Consider the following 19,701-nt stretch of genomic DNA (forward strand, 5'->3'; position numbering starts at 1 on the left):
GGGAGCGCCCCGGGAACTGCCGTTAAAGGGGCAATGCGCTCGGGTTGTGGGGCCCACCGGGCGCGGACGGGGAACCGAGCTGCGGGCGCAGAAAGGCGCGCAGGACGCTGACTGGCGGGAGGGTTGCGGCGCCCGAGGAACCGGGCCGGGGCGAGGGGGTGGAGGGCGGCTGGAGGGCTGGGGGGCAAGGGGCGGGCCCTGGAGGGGACCCAGGCCCCGGACCCGCGCACGTCGCCGCCGTCGGAGGCGCGCCCAGGGGCGGAGCCGCCCGTCGCGCCCCGCCCAGGGGTGGCCCCGCCCAGGCCCCGCCCCCGGGTGCGCGGCGCGCCGGCTCCGCAGCTGCGCTCCCGTCAGCGCCTCTCCGCGCGGCGCCCGGCCTGGCGTTCTGGAACCCGCCGCGCCGCCGCCTCAGGTGCGGGGGCCGGGCGCGGGCGGCGGCGCTGTCCGCTCCCCTGCCCGCTCCCCCGCCCGCTCCCCGGCCCGGCCCGCAGGTGGCGCAAGCCCCGCAGCCCGGCCGCAGCCTCAGCCTGGGTGCCGTCTCGGGCCCGGCCTCCCCCCGACACACAGGCCGGGTTCCGCCCTCAGGCCGCCGCTCCCCCAGGCCCGGCCCGGCGCACCTGCCCAGGACCCCCGCCCCGCGCTGGCACGCTCAGGTGGCCCCGCAAGGCCTGGGCCACCTCCTGTCCCGCTTCCTTCAGCGGCACCCCGCCCCGGAGAGCGGGGGGGGGGGTGCGCCCGCTTAGACCCCCTGAGCTCGGCCCACCCGCCTTGGGCCCGGGGCACCCCGCTCAGACCCCTCCTCTAGCGTGCCCGGCCGCCCCTGAGTCTGGCCCTGTGCAGCTCCCTGCCTGCTCACCTTTACCTGCACGCGGCCCTGACCGCCCCCTCCCTCCCGCCCTCCCCGGAGCCGAGGGACCGCTCTGCCCTGTGCCCATGTGACTTTCGTGAGCGCTCATACCTGATTTACTTAACAGCCCTCAGTTGTCTAACTGCCCCCAAACAACGATTCTGTACCAACGACCCCGAACCCCTCTGCCCTATCCAGTCCCCGCCTGTCTGTCCTTCCATCATCCCAAGTTACCATCTGCAGGTCTCACTTACTCTGTACGTTTGGCTCCAGAAAATTAATTTCCTGACTTATCTTTGAACGTCCACATTCCCTATGCCCGCTGTCTTTAAACTGTGTGTATGTTCAGCTCCTAAACATACCAGCACTAGAAATACCCCTGAAGCTCTCCTTCCTTTCTCCCGAACCACAAACCCTCTTCGCAATCTCTAGATCTTCGGCTGGTCTCGTCCCTACAGCCGTGACATGAGTGAATGATTCATTTTCCATTATCCTCCCAGCACCAATGAGGAGACTAGGTCCAGCCACCCAGCCCGGTCCAGCCACCCAGCCCAGTCCAGTCGTGCAGGAAGATGGAGACAACCTCATCCCCTTTGCCAAGTGAGTCCTCCCCACCCAGTGGGGACGGGTTGGAGGGAAGATGGCACGCCTGGCTTCTTCCCCGACAGGAGTAGCAAATAAGGAACAAGAAGCTCAATGCCTGGTCTCAGGGGACCAATGATTCATTAATTTGTCTCACAAATAGGTTTTGTCTAGAACTACAACGTTCTAGATATGATATTCAGCACCAAGGATTCAACAATGAGGAAGATAAGGAATAAACATAAACAGATAGAACTTACTTTCTGGAGGAAGGACACAGAATGTCCAAATGTAAATATAATTTCAATTAGTAAGAAATATAAAAAAATAAAACAGGAGCATAATATAATGCAAAATAGAATATTCTGGAGACACAAGTTTAGATAGGGTGATTGTGGAAGACGATTCTGGGGAGCTGAGTTTGAATTGAGATCTGAAAGATTGAGAAGCAGCTGGTCTGATAATAGCCCGGGGTGGGGTGGGGGGGTGAGGGGAGAAGAAGGGATAGTGAGGGGGGGTAAGCCCCAAGAAAGAAATAAACTCAGTATCTTGTAGGACCAGGAAGCAGGCCAGTGAAACTGAGACTTCACAATCATGGGAAAAGTAGAGAGTAAAGTCGGACAGTCAGGCAGAAGCCAGCTCATACAGGACCTTACAAGCCGTTGGAAAGGTTTTGGATTTTATCCAAAGGGCAGTGGAAATCAGTGGAAGGTTTTCAGCAGGGAAATGGCACGAGCAGACTTTTTTCTTTCTCCCCAATTTCTTTATTGTGAAAGATGTCAAACAAATACCTAAGTAGAGAAAATACTCATCATGAAGCCAGTGTGCCCTTGCCGGCAGCTTCAAAAATTATCATTCCAGGGACGATCATTTCATCTGTGCGACTGTCCAGCCTCCTCCTACTCAGATTATTTTGAAGTAAATCTCAACCTGTCTGCATTTCACACAACCATGTTTAAACGGTTACTCACACTGCTCCGGGCAGAAGAGATGATTGGGAGGTTAGGATGGAAGCAGGGAGAGCAGGAGGAACCCATTGCAACAGTCCGGGCGGGGGCAGATGAGCCGAACAGTGGCGGTGGAAGTGGAAAGGGTGAGGAGTAGTCAAATCGGGTGTATTTTTTTTATTTTTTATCTTTTTAAAATTTAAGTGAAACTTTTTTTAAAAAATTAAAAAAAGTGGTTTTTCTTTTAATGTAAGTAGGCTCCACACCGCCCAACGTGGGGTTTGAACTCACAACCCTGAGATCAAGGGTAGCATGCTCTACCTACTGAGCCAGCCAAGCCCCCCCCCCCCCCCGGCCTTTTTTAGTTTAAGTGAAACTTTATTTTTTAATTTTTTCATTTTAAGTAAAATCTGGGTATATTTTCGATGTAGGACTGACACGACTTGCTGGTAGACTGGATATGGGAGTTGAGGGAAAGTGAGGCGTACCAGGTTTGTGGGCTTTGGCAGCTGGGCATCTGGGGTGCCTTCCTGTGAGGTGGGGAAGGCTGGGGAGGAGATGTGGACTCCATGTGTGGAGTCCAGGGGGGATAGGGATTTGGGAGTCCTTAGCACATTGGTAGTATTTAAAGTCATGGGCCTGGGTGAGATCCCATAAGGAGAGGTGGAGATGAGAAGAGAGAGGGTCCAGGCCAACCCCTAGGACACTCCCCTGGAGAGCAGGAGGCCAGTCTGCATGTAGTCTGGGGACTTTGGAAGTGCTGAGCCCTGTCCTCAAACCCCTCTGCACACCCCTTGCTACTTAGAAGGATAGCAGTTTATCTGCATTGGGGGAGACAAAGCAAGAGTGAGCAGAGGTTCTGCTCGGCTGGGCCCTTGCGCTGACCAGCCGGAACCCGCCTGTCACATCAGCGGGGCCACTGGGGCCTTCCTCTGTAACAGCTGAACGCGGTGTTCCCTGGTTGCGGGGCACAGACGTTTGAGATTTGGCATGAGATCCAAGGCTCAAACAACTGCAGTCTCCAGTCTCGCAAATCAGAGATCTCACTACCTCCTCAGCTGAAATGGCTACGAGAGCACGTGGCCGGAGGGTCCCACGGAAAGACGGGACCCCTGAATCCCTGGAGTGAGCCAGCCCCAAGCCTCCCTTGTCCTTAGGTGTTCCAGAGTGGTCCACCGCTCGGCACCCCCCAGCTTGCCTCCCCAGAGCCTCGGACTGCTGCCCCAGCGATCCGGAGCCCTCTTCTGGGAGAATCTTAGCCAAAGGCCCAGGTGGGTAGACACAGAGAAAAGGAGGCGGAAGTAAGGCTGTGGAGTTTTGCACTAAGCCTTACAGCAATAAGCCCTCGTCTGGGGACCACTGGCCTATGGACACCGTAGCTCCTACTGCCAGACGGACAGGTGCTTGGGAGAGGCGGTCCAAGAAACAGTACAGATGAGGGTGTCCTCTGCACATAGCTCCCCTTTTGTGCTTTACAGCCCCACCGGGACGGAAGAACAGTACACCCCACCCCTGCTGGTATGATGAACGTTGTGCCCTTCAGCACTCCTTGGTTAAAATCGTACCCACTGCTATCCTATCCTCAGCTAACCTTACCACCTCTTCCCTCTGCTGTCCCCCAACCAGTGCACGGGCCACACCCTCCTTTCTTTGCATCAGTCACCCTGTTTCCATGATCTGGGCTTCCCAAGACCCCTGACTCCCTGTTTTAGTCCAAGCCCTCCTTGAGAGGCCCAGTTCTGCCCTCTGGCCCCTTTCCCCCCATTCTCAGGCACAGAGAGCCACTGGATGCTCCCAGCCTGGCCTGTACCCCCCTGAGGGGCTCCCACCACCAGAGGTGCTTTGCAGAAGAAAGAGGAGGAGGCCATATTTGGCAGGAATGCAGCAGGGACCTGCGGGCATCCCAGCCCGGGTGAGGGCAGTCACTTATCACCTGGAGGATCTAAGGAGGCGACAGAGACTCATCAATGAGTAAGGAGAGAGACATCTGGGCTCTGGGAGCCAAGCAGGGTTTGGGGGCAGGAGGGTTTGAACTAAGGAAGGGGTTGAGAGCTTTGAAGGAATTGGAGGCTGTACGGAGATGGGGAGGGAACTGAGGGTGGAGGATGAACCACAGGAGCTGCAAGGAGTGGAAACAGGGTCACTGATGACAGGAAAGCCGTCCACAGAACTGGAGGGTCGTGAGTAGCCACAGGTCACCTCTGAGTCCCTGGACTGAGGGTGCTCCAGTCTGAGGGGAGCAGGAAGCTGGGGGTGGACGGTTGGAAGTCCAGTGATAACATCCCTGGGTCCCAGCAGGAAGTATTTCAGGGCAGAGAGGTGAAGAGTGGAGAGACAGGAAGCCTGGCCTCCAGGCTCTGCGTTCCTAAGCCTCACGTCACCACAGACAGAAGAAGACCCAGTGGGGCAGCTCTGGGGCTGCATCTGAGCCCCTGGCGCTTGCCGATGACCACCGTGGAGTCCCCAGTGCCACCGAACACCGGGGTCTGGAAGAGGACAGGGCTGCCTATCCACAGGAAGAGGGCCACCTTCTCACCGCTGGCCGGCCCCAGGTCTGCTGGAGGAACCTGGTAGGGTGGAGGAGGGTGCGGGGGCTGCCTGGTCTTGCGAGGAGGGACAGCGGGAGGCCGGAGCCCCAGGTTGGGTGGCTGGCCTGGAGAGGAACAAAACAGAGAGGCTGGGGGGTGCCTGGGCTTGGGGGCTAGGAAGCCCGGAGAGACCGCCCTTCCGGTTCTCATCCTTACAGCTGCTCTGGTCTCCCTGGAGCCCCCTGGGCCACGGGGGGTCTTGCCTCCCCAGGCGGCTGGGCTCCCTGGCCTCCTTCAGCGCTGTCACAGCCAGCAGGAAGCTCCTCTGCAAGCCCTGGGGGATGGAGGTGCAGTCTGAGGAGTGAGGACGGACCCCATGCCCCCGATGCCCCAGACGCCCTCCGCTGCCCCCGCCCAGCGGGCCCCAGGCTGGTTGGCGGCCCTGGAGCCTCCCCCACTCGTGACAGCGAGGCGTTTCCCCCTCCTCAGCCTCTCCCAGCTGCCCCCACCCCCAGCACTGGGCGCTAACAGCCCCCTTGGCCTCCCTGGTCAACCCGCTCCTCGCGGGGCTCCCCGGGGCCGGCTGCCCCACGCCCCCCCCCCCCCCCCCCCCCCCCGCCAGGCCCGATCCCCGGCCTCTGTTCTGACATTAAAAAGCAAGCAAGTCGAGCCCAGAGCGTCTTTCTGCCCGGGGAGCAGTGATGGAGAGGCTCGTGGGGAGGGAGGGCGCCGTCCCCTCCTGCGGGACCAGCTAAAGGGAAGTCGGGCTGGGTCCCGCCGGGCCCCGGAAGCCCGCCCCCCGCCCCGCGGCCGCCGCCCCGCGCTGCCCGGCCGCCCCCATCCCCTTAACGGGGAGGCCCCGCCCCGTGCGCAGTGACGTCGGACGCCGCTGTCAGCGGGCGCCGGGGGGGGGTCGGTGTGGGGTAGAATGGCCGCTGCCGCCGTCACCCGCGGGACCCCGGGAGGTAAGAGCCGGGGCCTCTCGCCCGCCTCTCCGCCCCCGCGCCAGGGGGCGCCGCTGCGGGGCCGGGCCGCGGGCGCGCGCCGCGGGGACCCCCGCCCCTCCTCCCGGCTCGCCCCCAAGCCGGCTCTCGTCCTCCTCCCCCGCGCCAGGGGGCGCCGCAACGCGCCGGGCCCCGCGGCGGACCTGCGGCGCCGGCACCGCCGGGGGACCCCGCGCCCCGGTCCCCGGCCCGGCCCTCGCCGCCGTGCGCCCGCGGGCTCTGCGCCGCGTCGTCTCCGGAGCGCCCCAGCGTGCGGGCGGGCGGGCGGCGGGCCCTCCCACGTCGGGGCTTCTCCGGGGACCCCCGCCCCGGGCCGCTCGGCACCCTGGCAGGCTGCCGGGCCGGGACTGCGCACCTGCGCCCAGGGGCGGAGTCCTTACCCCGACCAGCTGCCCTGCACACAGCTAGCGCGGACGGGCCTCCTCCCCTCTCCACCCCGGACACCTGGCGGAGCCCGCCGCCCGGAGCCTGCGCTGGGAGCATCCTCCAGCTTCCATCTGTTCCCTCGGGAGGGTGGGGGCTCAGGCTGGAGCCAGAGTGGTAGATGGGGTACGGTGGGCCTGGAGGCCAGGGGAAGCGGAGGCGTTTGGGGAGAGCGCTGGTGGAGGAGGGGTGGGGAGGGCCGGGAGCCTCAGAGTGGAGGATGGGTCGTCCTGGGGGGGTGGGAAGCCGAGGCCTGGATACCCACCCGGCCCAGATCCGACCGGGCCCTGACCGACCTGGAGGGGAGGGAGGAGGTTACGATCAGTCGTCAGATCTGCCCTTCCCCTTGCAAGTATCAAATCGAGAAGGAACCCAGGGTGTGTCTTGTAAGGCCCAGCTCTCCAGCGGACTTAGATCTCCAGCCCTCCCCCCAGCATCTAGGCTCCCATTTGCCGAACCGTCCTCCAAGGACCAGGTCCCCGAAGTGCCAGCCCCCAGGCCCTGATCTCTCCGTAGCCCCAGCTTCCGCGACAGCCCCTGCCGTAGGGCCTGGGAAACGCCAGCCCGGCCAGCCTCCCCCTCCCCCACCCACTGGTCTCTTCCTGATGACTCTGTCGGTGGTGTCTCCCCACCCGTGCTGGTTCCTGGCACCAGGTCTGGATTCTCCCTCTCCTCCATGCCCAGCTCTACTCACATCTCAGTCTGGCCCCTTCCCCCTGCCTCCTCATCTTTCCGGGCTACCACGACACAGTTCCACACCCCTCTCCCAGCTCCTTCTCCTCGTCCTGGGTCAATGTGGGGGGCTTCTGCCATGACCTTGTTCTCTCCCTTCCCAGCACAGACTCCCCCTCCCCCCGGCCCTTCAGGCCGGGGGTGACCTTGCCCCCTGGAGCCCTCACCATGAATTCCAAGGACACCACCGAGGTTGCCGGTGAGTTCACAGCCCAGGTTCCCAGCCTTTCTTTCTCCCGGCTGTGGTGACTCTCAAGTTCTTGCGTCCCTGCTCCCCTTGTCATGGTTCAGTCCCCCCACCAGTGCTTTGGATTCAGCCCCTTTGCCCTGGGCTGCCGGACGGGTCAGAGGCAGCACACTGAACCCTCCCTTCTGATTCCCTCTAGAGAACAGCCACCACCTGAAGATCTTTCTTCCCAAGAAGCTGCTGGAGTGTCTTCCTCGCTGTCCGCTGCTGCCGCCAGAGCGACTTCGGTGGAATACAAATGAGGTTTTCTGGGGGAGCCTTGGGTAGGGCCTGGCAAGGTGGGTTGGAGGCTGGTGGATGGGGGTCTTCCTAAGTGCAGAGCACTGCTCTAAGCTCTTTGGGGGCCACAGAGGAGGTGTAGAGACCTGCATCTTATAGGCGCTCACTCCTGGGCACATCCACCCGGGTAAAAGTAACAGCAAGCAGCAACAAAATACTTCTTACAAACCGAGCGATGCGCTTAGCACCTGAGCTAAGTTACCTCTCTCAGTCCTTTAACGGCCCTATGGAGCAGACACAGTTGTTCTCCCCATGCTATAGGGGAGGAAACGGGTCTACCTTGTGTAGTTTATTTAACTCTGGAGCCTTTGCTTTTAACCACCGCTGACGCTGGCTCCTTCTGGAGGCATGGTCCTCGTGTTACACACCTTCCGTGTCCTCCCCCCTCCCCACACGCACACACAATGGTTTGTGCGTACTCAGCGCTTGATTATTTCATTAGATGAGAATCGTCAGCGAGAGGACATATGCGTGTGTGATTGCTGTAAATGCAGGAAGGGCCAGGTCAGGGAGCGGGGCTTGGCGGAGATCTGGGAAGGGATGTGATCTCTGGGATGACTAGGGTGTCCAGGCTGAGAGAAATGGGTGCATGGCATTCAGGCCTGAGGGGGGACACTAACATTCAGGAGCTCATGGCTCAGGGCACGTTCAGAGGAGAATCCATGGCTGGTCTGGCAGAGATGGTAGGTGGAATATAGGTAAATGGTGGGAGCGGTTTTATCCCTGGTCTGAGAGAAGCTCGGAGTCAGGTTGAGGAATTCGGAAATCCTGGCAGTGTCAAGCCATTGAGGTTTTCTGAGTCAGGAAGTGGCACAAACGGGATTTGGAAAGTAAAATCAGAGGCGGCACGAAGCATGGAGGATGGAGAGTTTGGACTTGGCCCCGGCTGAGGAGGAGGGAAGGAGAGATTAGACCCGGGTCTGAGATGGAGCCTGGGACCCAGGAGGGCAGCGGTCCTTGCTGGGAGCCTCCAGTAGCCGCCAGAGCTCAGCGGAGCAGGAGGCCAGCCCCAGAGTCTACGCGGGGACCCCCAGCTGAGTGCCCTTTGTCCTACAGGAGATCGCATCCTACTTGATCACTTTTGAGAAGCATGATGAGTGGCTGTCCTGTGCCCCAAAGACAAGGTGAGCGGGTTCATGAAGGCGGGCAGCGGTGGGGCTCCTGGAGTCCCGCCGCAGAACTCAAGGCCAGCCCTCCCCTCGTCAGGCCTCAGAACGGCTCCATCATCCTCTACAACCGCAAGAAGGTGAAGTACCGGAAGGACGGGTACCTGTGGAAGAAGCGGAAGGATGGGAAGACCACGCGAGAGGACCACATGAAGCTGAAGGTCCAGGGCATGGAGGTGAGGCAGGTGTCCAGCAGTCAGCCCCGGCCGTCAGCCCCGGCCGCCCTCCTCCGTCCTCAGCGGGGCTCTGGCCCACCTCCTCCCACCCTCCCAGCCACTCCTCTTCTCACTGCCGTGGCTCAGCCCACGTGCCGCCTCCCACGTCCCTCTGTGACCCAGCTCTCTAGGACTCAGGTGCCCCCCGAGGCCGCCCAGGCCCGTTCCCCTCAGGGGTCCAAGTCCTGAACCTCTGAGCACGGGTTTCCCTCCCTCGAATCACTGCTCCTCATCTCGGATGTGCCCTCGCCCTGCCCTCTGATCTCTAGAGAGTCCCTCCCGTATGTCCCGTCTGCTCCGCCTTGTGAGGCCCCGGCCCCAGTGTCCCCGTGGCACGGGGTGCCGGGATGGGGAGTAGGTGGGGGTGGGCAAGGGCTGACGAGGAACTGGTGGAAAGACTGGGATTCCTGCAAAGGGGCTGAACAGAGGAAGAGTTGGGGAGCAGACTAGCCCTCCCCCCACCCCAGCCTGTCTCCTGGCAGTGTCTGTATGGCTGCTACGTTCACTCTTCCATCGTCCCCACATTCCATCGGCGCTGTTACTGGCTGCTGCAGGTAAGGGAGGTGGGGTCTGAGATGACCCACTGGGTTCCGAGTGGGAGGAGGAGCCTGGGAAGAGGGGAGGGGGGTGGGGGACGGAGGCGCCAGGCCTGGGAAGAGAGCGGGCCCCCACGGCGCTCTGTGTGTGCCCTTGTGCTCTCAGAATCCTGACATCGTGCTTGTGCACTACCTGAACGTCCCAGCCCTGGAGGATTGTGGGAAGGGCTGCAGCCCCATCTTTTGTTCCGTCAGCAGCGACCGTCGCGAGTGGCTCAAGTGGTCCCGGGAGGAGCTGCTGGGGCAGCTGAAGCCCATGTGTAAGGCACTCCCAGGGGGCGAGGAGACAGGTGCCTCCCGGGGGGCGGCGGGGGGGTCTGTACCCCCAGCGTGGGGTGAGCGGTTCCCTGCGAGCCAGGCGGTGCTCCCCTGAGGGGGCGCGAGGATTCCGGCGTGTTCTGAGCTCTTGCCATTGCGGAGAAGGGCCGAAGGAGGTTTGTGAGCTTTGAGGCTGCTGGCCGGGAGTCTCGGGGCCTGTCCTGTGGGATCCCCAGCATCCCCCCCCCAACGCTCTTCCAGTTCATGGCATCAAGTGGAGCTGTGGGAGCGGGACAGAGGAGTTCTCTGTGGAGCAGTTGGTGCAGCAGATCCTGGACAGCCACCCGGCCAAGCCCGCGCCGCGAACCCACGCCTGCCTCTGCAGCGGGGGCCTCGGTGCGTGACCCCTGACCCCGGAGCTGTCTTCCCACCAGCGCCCCGTGCTTCCTCAGGCCTCTCTGTCCTGCTAGCGTTTGCATGCTGATTTGCACGTCTTTTGCATATCCCAGAAAGAGGGCCGGATGAAGAGGCCTTCCCGCCTTCCCGCCGGGGCACGCTGGCCCGGCCCAGGCTCTTGATCTGTCTGCTGCCCTTAGCGGCTCTGGGCCACCCCAGCGTGACCGTTCACACCCAGCCCCAGCTTTACGGCTAATTGGTACCCCCTCGGTTGTGTTCTCACATTCCTTCTTTATGCCTTTGCCTGCTGGTCTTAGCTGCTGTCCCCACAGAGACCCTCCGGTCCTGTTTAATTTGGGGGTGCACGCCTGCCTCCCAGTGGCCGCAGCCAATAGTACGGCTGTCGTCCGGGGGCCGGGTGCGGGAAGCTGGTGACGCTGCGGGGAAGGGACGGTGGAGAACCGCGATCCTCCCGCCCCTTCCCACCGCAGGTTCCGGGAGCCTCACCCACAAGTGCGGCAGCACGAAACACCGCATCATCTCTCCCAAAGTGGAGCCCCGAGCTTTAACGCTGACCTCTGTCCCCCACCCCCACCCCCCTGAGCCCCCTCCGCTGATAGCCCCTCTTCCCCCGGAGCTCCCCAAGGCACACACTTCTCCTTCCTCTTCTTCCTCCTCGTCCTCCTCTTCCTCCGGCTTTGCAGAACCCCTAGAGATCAGACCTAGCCCTCCCACCTCCCGAGGGGGCTCATCCAGAGGAGGCACCGCAATCCTCCTCCTGACGGGACTGGAGCAGCGGACCGGGGGCTTGACGCCCACCAGGCACTTGGCTCCCCAAGCTGATCCTAGGCCTTCCATGAGCTTGGCTGTGGTCGTAGGCTCTGAGGCCTCTGCCCCACCAGCTCCTCCCAGCCCTGCCTTTGACCCGGATCGTTTTCTCAACAGCCCCCAGAGGGGCCAGACATATGGAGGGGGGCAGGGGTTAAGCCCAGACTTCCCTGAGGCAGAGGCCGCCCACACCCCCTGCCCTGCCCTGGAGCCTGCCGCTGCCCTAGAGCCCCAGGCTGCTCGGGGTCTCCCTCCTCCGCCAGGAGCAGGTGGGAGAAGAGGAAATCGCTTCTTCATCCAAGACGATGGCGGTGGGGAGGAGCTCAAGGCCCAGGGGGCCACTCCCCCCGCACCTTCACCCCCTCCTTCGCCCCCACCCTCACCTGCCCCCCTGGAGCCAGCAGGCAGGGGAGGCAGAGGGGAGGCCTTGTTTGGAGGAGCTGCTGGGGCCAGCGAACTGGAGCCCTTCAGTCTTGCATCATTCCCAGACCTCATGGGAGAGCTCATCAGCGATGAGGCTCCAGGAGCCCCTGCCCCAGCCACCCAGCTCTCTCCTGCTCTTAGCACCATCACGGACTTCTCCCCAGAGTGGTCCTACCCGGAGGTGAGCCTCGGGCCCCAGACCCTCCTCCATCCCACTCAGCCAGTGCTGTCCCCTGTTGTCCCCTGCTCTCCCCTGTCTGCGTGGCAGCTTCGCTCTCGTCCTGCCCCTCTCTGTATGCAGAGCAGAGCATAGCTGCTTCCCTTGTCTCTGCAGGTAGCCTCTCTCCCTCCCTCCCCCACCCCCCCACGTGCTGGGTGTGGTCGTGTGAGTCCCCCAGGTGCCCCTGTCGCGGACTTGGGGAAGCCGAGGGTCTGTCCCCTGCAGTGAAGTTCTGTTCTCTGCTGCCCCAGAGAACGAGAGGAGGAACCTCGGTGGGAGGACAGTGGGAGCCCAAGGCAAGGGCTTCGGCCCATGACCACTGTCTGCCAATGAGTTGACAGCCTTGGGGGAAGCAGTGAGTTCCCTGTTGCTGGCAGGAGTGTTGGGAGGAGGGCCAGGCTAGCTGACCTCACCCCGCTGGGTCCTGCCCCATCCCTGTACCCCAGAACCTAGCCCAGGGTCTGCTGTACCGCACATGCTCCCTCAGGGTCTGAATTCATGATGAGTGAATGAGCGAATGAACACCCAACCGAGTTCCAGTGGCATGACTCTGGGCTTCGTCTCTGCAGGGTGGTGTCAAGGTGCTCATCACAGGTCCCTGGACAGAGGCCGCCGAGCATTACTCCTGTGTCTTCGATCACATCGCCGTGCCAGCCTCGCTTGTCCAGCCTGGGGTCTTACGCTGCTACTGTCCTGGTACGGGGGTGGGGCGCGCTCGGGGGAGGGGCCGGCTCGTGGGCTGGTGAGCTCCATGTTCCCCCAACAGGCACATGAGTCTGGGTGCATGTGTCAGAAGGTCTAGGCTCTGGCGTAAGCAATCTAGTCCTTAGCTGACCGGCGGCCTTCCGGGTCTGCGGCCCCCCGTCCTGGGAGGTCAGGCATTTGACCCAGCGGGCCTCCACTGTCCATCCAGGCCCTCTGGCTTGGTTGCAGTCAGTCTCTGGTTCCAGTCCAGGGAGCTCTCAGGAGCATGAGAAGAGAGACACGTTGGTCTCTCTCGGCCAGTCTTGGACTTAAGGACATTGCCTCCTAGACCTGGGCCGTCTGGTAAGGTAGCCGTTAGCCACGTGGGCCCGTGGAAGTTCATTAGAACGAACTAAAACGTAGGACTCGGCACCTCCCTCCCAGCAAGCACACGCTGAGGGTTCAGTAGCCACCCTGCTGGACAGTGCCGATCCAGGACGCGTCCGGCACTGAGGAAGCTCCGTCGGACGGCACGGCCTAGAGCTCAGTGCCGAGGCTCCCCTCTGCCCTCTGCCTCCGACCTTGCTCCTTACCTGCACCCAGCAGTCAGCTGCTCTGGGACCGCGGGGACCACCAGAGTGACGGGGTGACAGATTGGCTGTGAGCACGCCCCATCGCAGCAGCCTGGTCCGGGGGTGCATGAGCGGCAAGGGCAGACCAGGGAAGCTGGGTGCTGGGATTCGTCTCAGCCTGTAGTCTGGGGACCGGGGCCTGGTGGATTCGTTCTCAAGGCCAGAGACACGGAGAGCCCGGGACACAGCTCTCACTGGACCCTGCGGTGAGCAGCTGCTTCTCCTTCCCCGACCTCGGTGACCGGCTCATGCCCTCTGTGCCCAGACCTTGGGGGATCAGGCTGCTTCCTAAGCAGAGGTATCTGTGGACCCTCAGCTCCCAGGCCTGGTGCCGACTTCACCGCAGGGTCCACAACCCCAGGTGTCTCAGGCCCAGCCCCCAGTAGGTATTAGGTCCTTGAATGGTCGGAATCCCGCCAGCTTTGAAACGTCGTGTGTGGCTCTCACGCGGGGCCAGAGGAGGAGCCAGGGAGAGAGCCCGTGTCGCTGACCCTGCCCCCCCCAGCCCATGAGGTGGGGCTGGTGTCTTTGCAGGTGGCGGGGCGGGAGGGGCCCCTTTCTGCCTCTGTGCTCTTTGAGTATCGAGCCCGCCGGTTCCTGTCACTGCCTAGTACTCAGCTCGACTGGTTGTCACTGGACGGTGAGTACCCCGTGTTGGGCCCACATTGCAGTGGGACGCGCTCCCAGACCCCCCAGGACTCAGGCGGCCACCGCCCTGCCCCCGATTTACCACCCTTTCCCCAGCTGCTGCTTCATGGGTCAGTTCTAAAGGCGGCAGCGACTGTCCCTCCCGTCCTCTCCCCCAGAAATCTTGGAGCCGTCTCTGTCCCAGCCCTTGGCCTGTCCTGTCCCAAAGATGGGCTGTAGGCAGGCGGGGCCAGGAGGCGGGAGCAGTGTACGTGGGGTATACGTGGGGTGTACGTGGGTGTGCATAACCACCCGTGTGTACTGATGGAAGTATTGCAATTTCCTTGCTGCTTTTCCCTCTACTTTTGAGGACAGGTGTTTGCTCTAAGAAATTTGGGAATAACAGAGAAGCATAAAGTAGAAAATTGACCATATCACTCCTCAGTGACATTCACCTTTAATACACTTCAACACACTTTCCTATACAAACAGGCGCGCGTGCACACGTATGTGTATTTAAATCGAGAACTGTGTGTTCCTTCGCTGGTTCTCCTTCCCGTGCCTCCCAGTGCGGTGTCCCCACGGCCCCTGCGTCCAGCTCGGGGTCTCCTCCTCTGGGTTTCTCTCCGTTGCACTGCCGTCCCTGCTGAGCTCGCCTCCCTCGCTCCCTCCATCATGCCCCTGCTGTTTCACCCCTGGGGGGCCCCTCCCAAAGCCCTGCTGTCTGGAGGCGGGGGCTCCTCCCTCCCCCTGCTTCCTGGTTCCACTGTGCCTCCTTCCCTTCTGTGTTGCTTGTTTGGCTCATCTCCCCGCGGTCCTGTCTCTCCTCTCCTTCACCTTGTTGACCCTTCTGCTCGGTGTCTGCCCTCCTCCCCACCGTCCCCTCTAGGCCCTGAGCCCCTTCCGCCCTGGCATCTCAAGCGGGACATCCACAACCTCCACCCTGCTTCGTGCCTGTTTTCCCGTGGCTCCGATCCCCTGCCGCCTCCCCTCCTTGTCCTCGTGTGATCTCAGGAGGGCACAGAGCTTGGCGTGTGCGTGTGCGCGTGCATGTGCGTTCTTGTGCACGGGGTGGGGGGAAGAAGAGGAGGAATGGACATGGTGATCCATCTCTGTCACCTTCCAGCCTCGCCATCCTCTTTGTGGACAGCTGCGGGGCGCTGGGTGGAGGGGGTGGTGCTTCTTAAATCACAGCCCCCGAGCTCTCTTGGGCAGTGGATAACAGAGAGGAGGGGCCCTGGAGTCCTTCAGCCCCAGCATGGGGGACAGAGGTAGTGTCTGGGGCAAGGAGAGCTGACGGAGGGCTCACCTAGAGGGCCGGGGGGGTGTGAGCGTGAGCGGGTGTGAGCGTGAGCGTGAGCGATCTGGGGCAGCACGGGGCCGCACGCTGGAATCCCTACCACGTCTGTGTCCTGAAGGACATGGTTTTAGTTCCGGATTCTGGTCCCAGGTCAGCGGGACGTGTTAAAAGCTCTAGTTTAAGGACTGCGTCCTGGGTGGGCTGCATGTAGGGTGAGGGGTCAAAGGGGGCCTCCCCTCCCAGGTGGTGGCACAGGGCCAGTTGTGGTGTTGGGGGCATCTCCCAGACCCCGCCCGCCACTCAGCCTCCCGTACCTCTTCCCCCTCAGACAACCAGTTCCGAATGTCCATTCTGGAGCGGCTAGAGCAGATGGAGAAGCGGATGGCGGACATGGCAGCAGCCGGGCAGGCTTCCTGCCGCGGTCCTGACGCACCTCCAATCCAGGTAGCTCCGCGAGGGGGGAGGTCTGGGTGGGGAGCCGAGGAGGGTCCTCCCAGAGAAAACGGCTGTGCTGTGAGACTCTCTTGTCCCTCGTGTCCCCAGCCTCCTCCTCCCTGACGTCACCCTGTGGCAGGAGTGGCTATTCTGGGCACCCTCTTGGCATGACAGGCTTCAGACTATTTCTGATCTGAAGCGGGTGGGGGTGAAGGCAGGGGTGGGGGAGGGGATGGGGAGCCTGGGGGCCGGCACTCATGGGCCCGGGGCTCTGAGGACAGGGACAGGGAGAGGACGCAGGGTCATCTGTGGGCATGGCGCTGACCAGAGCCAGTGTGCGGGCGCACACGGGCAAGGCCGTGTGGGGTCTGGCTGCCAGAGTGGCTGGAGGAAGCCAGCCGTGGGAGTGGGGGAACGCCCAGGAGCCCAAGCTGGGAGAGCTGAAGGCCCACGGAGGTCTGGGCGGTAGGAACCTGGAAGGGAGGTGTGGGGAGAGGACAGGTGGAGGTGGCCAAGGCCATCCCAAGGCAGGGGGCCAGGCTCTCAGGTCCCTGCATAAGGGGGTCTGTTCTACAGGACGAAGGCCAGGGGCCCGGTTTTGAGGCACGTGTGGTGGTCTTGGTAGAGAGCATGATCCCACGCTCCACCTGGAGGGGTCCCGAACGTCTGGCGCACGGAAGCCCCTTCCGGGGCATGAGCCTCCTGCACCTGGCCGCTGCCCAGGGCTACGCGCGCCTCATCGAGACCCTGAGCCAGTGGCGGTGAGCAGGGCTGCGGGAGGGGCACCCGTGCCAGGGGACTGAGGAGGGAGCTGTGCTCACTGTGGGAAGGGGGGCTGGGAGAGGACTCACACTCGGGGAATTCTAACACCCCCCGACTTGGGGCGCTGACTTTCGGAGCTCCTCAGGCTCTGCGTCTCTTCGAGGGCCTCGCCCCCTGACCTTAGTGCTTCTAGACTAATTGCTTCCCGGCCCCTTCAATTCTGATGCTCCCGCGGCGCCTGCCCTTACCCTGACCAGACTCTGGTGTCCCTGCCCCAAATCCTCCAGGAGCGTGGGGACTGGGAGCTTGGACCTAGAGCAGGAGGCTGACCCGCTCAACGTGGACCACTTCTCTTGCACCCCTCTGGTGAGCGCACGCAGGGTGGCGGGGGGCCAGGCGTGCTGCCTGGGGGGGGGTCTTGGGGGGATGCACAGGGCGGCCCCAGGCCTCACCCGCCCCCCCCCGCCCCGCCCGCAGATGTGGGCCTGCGCCCTGGGCCACCTGGAGGCCGCGGTGCTCCTCTTCCGCTGGAACAGGCAGGCGCTGAGCATCCCCGACTCTCTGGGCCGGCTGCCCCTGTCCGTGGCGCACTCCCGGGGTCACGTGCGCCTCGCCCGCTGTCTGCAGGAGCTGCAGAGACAGGAAGCTTCAGCCGAGCCCCCGCTCGCCCTGTCGCCCCCCTCCTCCAGCCCCGACACTGGTGAGGGCCGTCCCCAGTCTCCCTGAGGAGGCCGTGGGTGGGAGGAGGACGGCCAGGGCTCCCGCTACCCTGGCTCCCCTCCCCTCGCAGGGCTGAGCAGCGTCTCCTCGCCCTCGGAGCTGTCGGACGGCACCTTCTCCGTCACGTCGGCCTACTCCAGTGCCCCAGACAGCAGTCCTCCGCCTGCGCCTCGGCCGGCCTCCGAGATTGCCATGCAGGACATTGTCCCTGGCCAGGTCTCCTTGGGTGCCCCCGAGGCCCCCCTATTCCTCATGGACTGTGAAGCCACCAACCCCCAGGGGCCAGCCCCCTCACCGCCTCCTCTGCCACCAGCCCCGGACGGTGGGGCTGCCCCGGAGGACACGGACGGCCCGCCGGCTGTGGACGTGATCCCGGTACGCAGCCCGCCGTGGAGCTGTGAGGGGTGGGGTGGGGGGGGCGCAGCGCAGACACTGAGCGTCCCACGAAGCAGAAGCAGGGTCTGGCTTCAGTTTGGGCAGAAGGGGCTGGTTACCCTTGTTTTGGGGATGGGCATGGGAACCCTTTGCTTAGCTCCCGCCAGAGATTGGGACTCAGAAATCATGAGGCATCAGAGGTTGAACATCCTGGGGAGCAGCCTCAGCTGGAGCTGGGTTGTAGGGGTTCCCCACTGATCCATGAGGACACAGGGTTCTCGGGGAAGCGGGGCGGCGTGATGGAGTGAGGAGCCGGGAGGCCAGCACGGGGTTAACAGTGAGGAGTCTGGGAGCGCAGCAGGGCACTGCTCTGCCCAAACCCGGGAGCTGCCTGCCTCAGAGAGGCCACCGGACTCACTGCGCAGCACAGAAGTCCAGACACAGAGTACCGCGCTGCGTGTGGCCGGCACAGAGTGCACAGGGGGGCGTGGAGGGGGGCTCGAGGATGCTGGGGTTGCGGGCCCAGCCTCCCGAAGGGCAAGTGCTCCATTCACTCAGTTCCTGAATCCCCATCTGGAGCAGGTCCTTCCCGTCCCATTTTCCACGTCTCCACACACAGGGCTGTGCACCCACGTGGGAGCCCAGGGGGTGTAAATACAAGAATCGGAGCGTGGGGAGCAGGGACAGCCGTCCGCAAGGCCTCAGGGTCTGGTGGTGAGGGGTGTGATGGGACAGGACGTAGACGGTGGCTACACTGGCGGGGCGGGAGCACCTGGCAGTCGGGGTGGCTTGGGACTCGGCAGCTTCTCCTTCATGCAGGTGGACATGATCTCACTGGCCAAGCAGATCATCGAAGCCACGCCGGAGCGGATTAAACGAGAGGACTTCTCGGGGCTGCCCGAGGCCGGAGCGCCCATGAGGGAGCGGACAGGGGCCCTGGGGCTCAGCGAGACCATGTCGTGGCTGGCCAGCTACCTGGAGAATGTGGACCATTTCCCCAGCTCAGCCCCTCCCAGGTGACCAGCTCAGGACAGAGCATCCAGACGCGTCCACGGCACATGGGAGCGGGGAAGGAGCCTCTCCCACAGCCAGAGTCCAGTGCGGCTCGGGCCCCAGGGCCTTTGAGGGAAGGATGAACTGGCTGGGGACCTCTCCCTGGGGAGCTCTCCCTTCACCGCGGTCCCTGGCCAGAAGAGGAGGGACCTCACACGCCCCGTGACCTCCCTTCTCCCTGTTCCCCTCCAGCGAACTGCCCTTTGAGCGTGGGCGCCCGGCCGTCCCTCCAGCACCCTCCTGGGCAGAGTTTCTGTCTGCCTCCGCCAGCGGCAAGATGGAGAGTGACTTCGCCCTGCTGACGCTGTCGGATCACGAGCAGCGGGAACTGTACGAGGCGGCTCGCGTCATCCAGACAGCCTTCCGAAAGTACAAGGTCAGAGGCTGCGGAGATCGTGGGCTCGCGGCCAGCCGAAGGGCAGGTCAGGAGTCGGCCAGGTGGGCCCCTGGGGGCTGACTTCCGTGTCTTGCCCCAGGGCCGGAGGCTGAAGGAGCAGCAGGAGGTGGCTGCGGCCGTGATCCAGCGCTGCTACCGGAAGTACAAGCAGGTGAGAGCCTGGGCTCTGGACGGCGCACGTGCGCGCGCACCCGCACACGGGTACCCGCACCCACGCACCCGCACACACACGCACCCGCACACAGTGCCCCCCACGCACCCGCACCCGCGCACCCGCACACACACGTGCCCCCCACGCACCTGCACACCCGCACACGGGTACCCGCACCCGCGCACCCGCACACGCGCACACACGCACCCGCACACAGTGCCCCCCACGCACCTGCACACGCGCACCCGCACACGCGCGCGCATGCGTATTCTCACTCCAGAGCGCTGCTGAAGCCCTAACTCCCCTTCTCTCTCCACAAGCTGACCTGGATTGCGCTTAAGGTATCAGGCACGAGGTCTGGGTGGGAGGTTGTCCGTGATGATTCGGCCTTTCCGTGAGCGTGTGGATTAGAGACTTGCACCAGCTGAACCTGGGGGTGACCCGCAGGGGTCCGGGTCTCTGTCCCTGCAGTTCAGCCCCCGTCCCCTCCCCCCCATGTCTGCAGTTTGCACTCTATAAGAAGATGACCCAGGCGGCCATCCTGATCCAGAGCAAGTTCCGAAGCTACTATGAACAGAAGCGGTTTCAGCAGAGCCGCCGGGCGGCTGTACTCATCCAGCAGCACTACCGCTCCTACCGCCGCCGGCCGGGGCCTCCCCACCGGCCCACGGGCAGCCTGCCCGCCCGCAGCAAGTACGGCCGCCCGCAGCCCTCCACGTCCCGGCCCGAGGCCCCGAGCCCAACTCCGAGCCCAGCATCCTGCCCTGCCTCTCCCTGCTGGCCCCGGGGGTCTGAGCCCAGCATCCTGCCCCTGCCTCTCCCTGCCGGCCCCGGGGGGCTGAGCCCAGCATCCTGCCCCTGCCTCTCCCTGCCG

The 19,701-nt window shown here is 63.4% G+C and overlaps 2 protein-coding genes across 6 annotated transcripts in view; both read left to right on the forward strand.

Moving 5' to 3' along the window:
• Positions 1 to 336: 336 nt before the first annotated feature.
• Positions 337 to 5,511, forward strand: INCA1 (inhibitor of CDK, cyclin A1 interacting protein 1). The gene is made up of 7 exons (XM_032431883.1): positions 337 to 412; positions 1,348 to 1,447; positions 3,534 to 3,647; positions 3,855 to 3,894; positions 4,148 to 4,347; positions 4,763 to 4,928; positions 5,123 to 5,511. Exons 2-7 carry the CDS (start codon positions 1,353 to 1,355, stop codon positions 5,267 to 5,269), a joined length of 762 nt encoding a protein of 253 aa, XP_032287774.1. The 5' UTR covers positions 337 to 412; positions 1,348 to 1,352; the 3' UTR covers positions 5,270 to 5,511.
• A 257-nt stretch (positions 5,512 to 5,768) lies between these two features.
• CAMTA2 (calmodulin binding transcription activator 2) overlaps positions 5,769 to 19,701 on the forward strand; it is a 15,002-nt gene continuing 1,069 nt past the window's right edge. The window contains exons 1-21 of one of the 5 annotated variants that reach the window (XM_032431880.1): positions 5,769 to 5,869; positions 7,168 to 7,262; positions 7,450 to 7,553; positions 8,646 to 8,713; positions 8,796 to 8,931; positions 9,438 to 9,524; positions 9,673 to 9,826; positions 10,086 to 10,220; positions 10,712 to 11,652; positions 12,261 to 12,387; positions 13,513 to 13,647; positions 15,263 to 15,378; positions 15,946 to 16,130; positions 16,419 to 16,497; positions 16,609 to 16,831; positions 16,922 to 17,226; positions 18,046 to 18,242; positions 18,472 to 18,655; positions 18,756 to 18,827; positions 19,148 to 19,168; positions 19,333 to 19,520. In XM_032431880.1, the coding sequence (XP_032287771.1) occupies positions 7,232 to 7,262; positions 7,450 to 7,553; positions 8,646 to 8,713; positions 8,796 to 8,931; positions 9,438 to 9,524; positions 9,673 to 9,826; positions 10,086 to 10,220; positions 10,712 to 11,652; positions 12,261 to 12,387; positions 13,513 to 13,647; positions 15,263 to 15,378; positions 15,946 to 16,130; positions 16,419 to 16,497; positions 16,609 to 16,831; positions 16,922 to 17,226; positions 18,046 to 18,242; positions 18,472 to 18,655; positions 18,756 to 18,827; positions 19,148 to 19,168; positions 19,333 to 19,520 (3,488 nt within the window). In that variant the 5' untranslated portion in view covers positions 5,769 to 5,869; positions 7,168 to 7,231. Of the gene's footprint in view, positions 5,870 to 6,204; positions 6,458 to 7,167; positions 7,263 to 7,449; positions 7,554 to 8,645; positions 8,714 to 8,795; positions 8,932 to 9,437; positions 9,525 to 9,672; positions 9,827 to 10,085; positions 10,221 to 10,711; positions 11,653 to 12,260; positions 12,388 to 13,512; positions 13,648 to 15,262; positions 15,379 to 15,945; positions 16,131 to 16,418; positions 16,498 to 16,608; positions 16,832 to 16,921; positions 17,227 to 18,045; positions 18,243 to 18,471; positions 18,656 to 18,755; positions 18,828 to 19,147; positions 19,169 to 19,332; positions 19,521 to 19,701 lie in introns of those variants that run through there. The other 4 variants (XM_032431881.1, XM_032431877.1, XM_032431879.1 and 1 more) reach the window with 4 other exon arrangements.

Source organism: Phoca vitulina, unplaced genomic scaffold (assembly GCF_004348235.1).
Source record: "Phoca vitulina isolate PV1807 unplaced genomic scaffold, GSC_HSeal_1.0 scaffold47, whole genome shotgun sequence".
Classification (NCBI taxonomy): domain Eukaryota; kingdom Metazoa; phylum Chordata; class Mammalia; order Carnivora; family Phocidae; genus Phoca; species Phoca vitulina.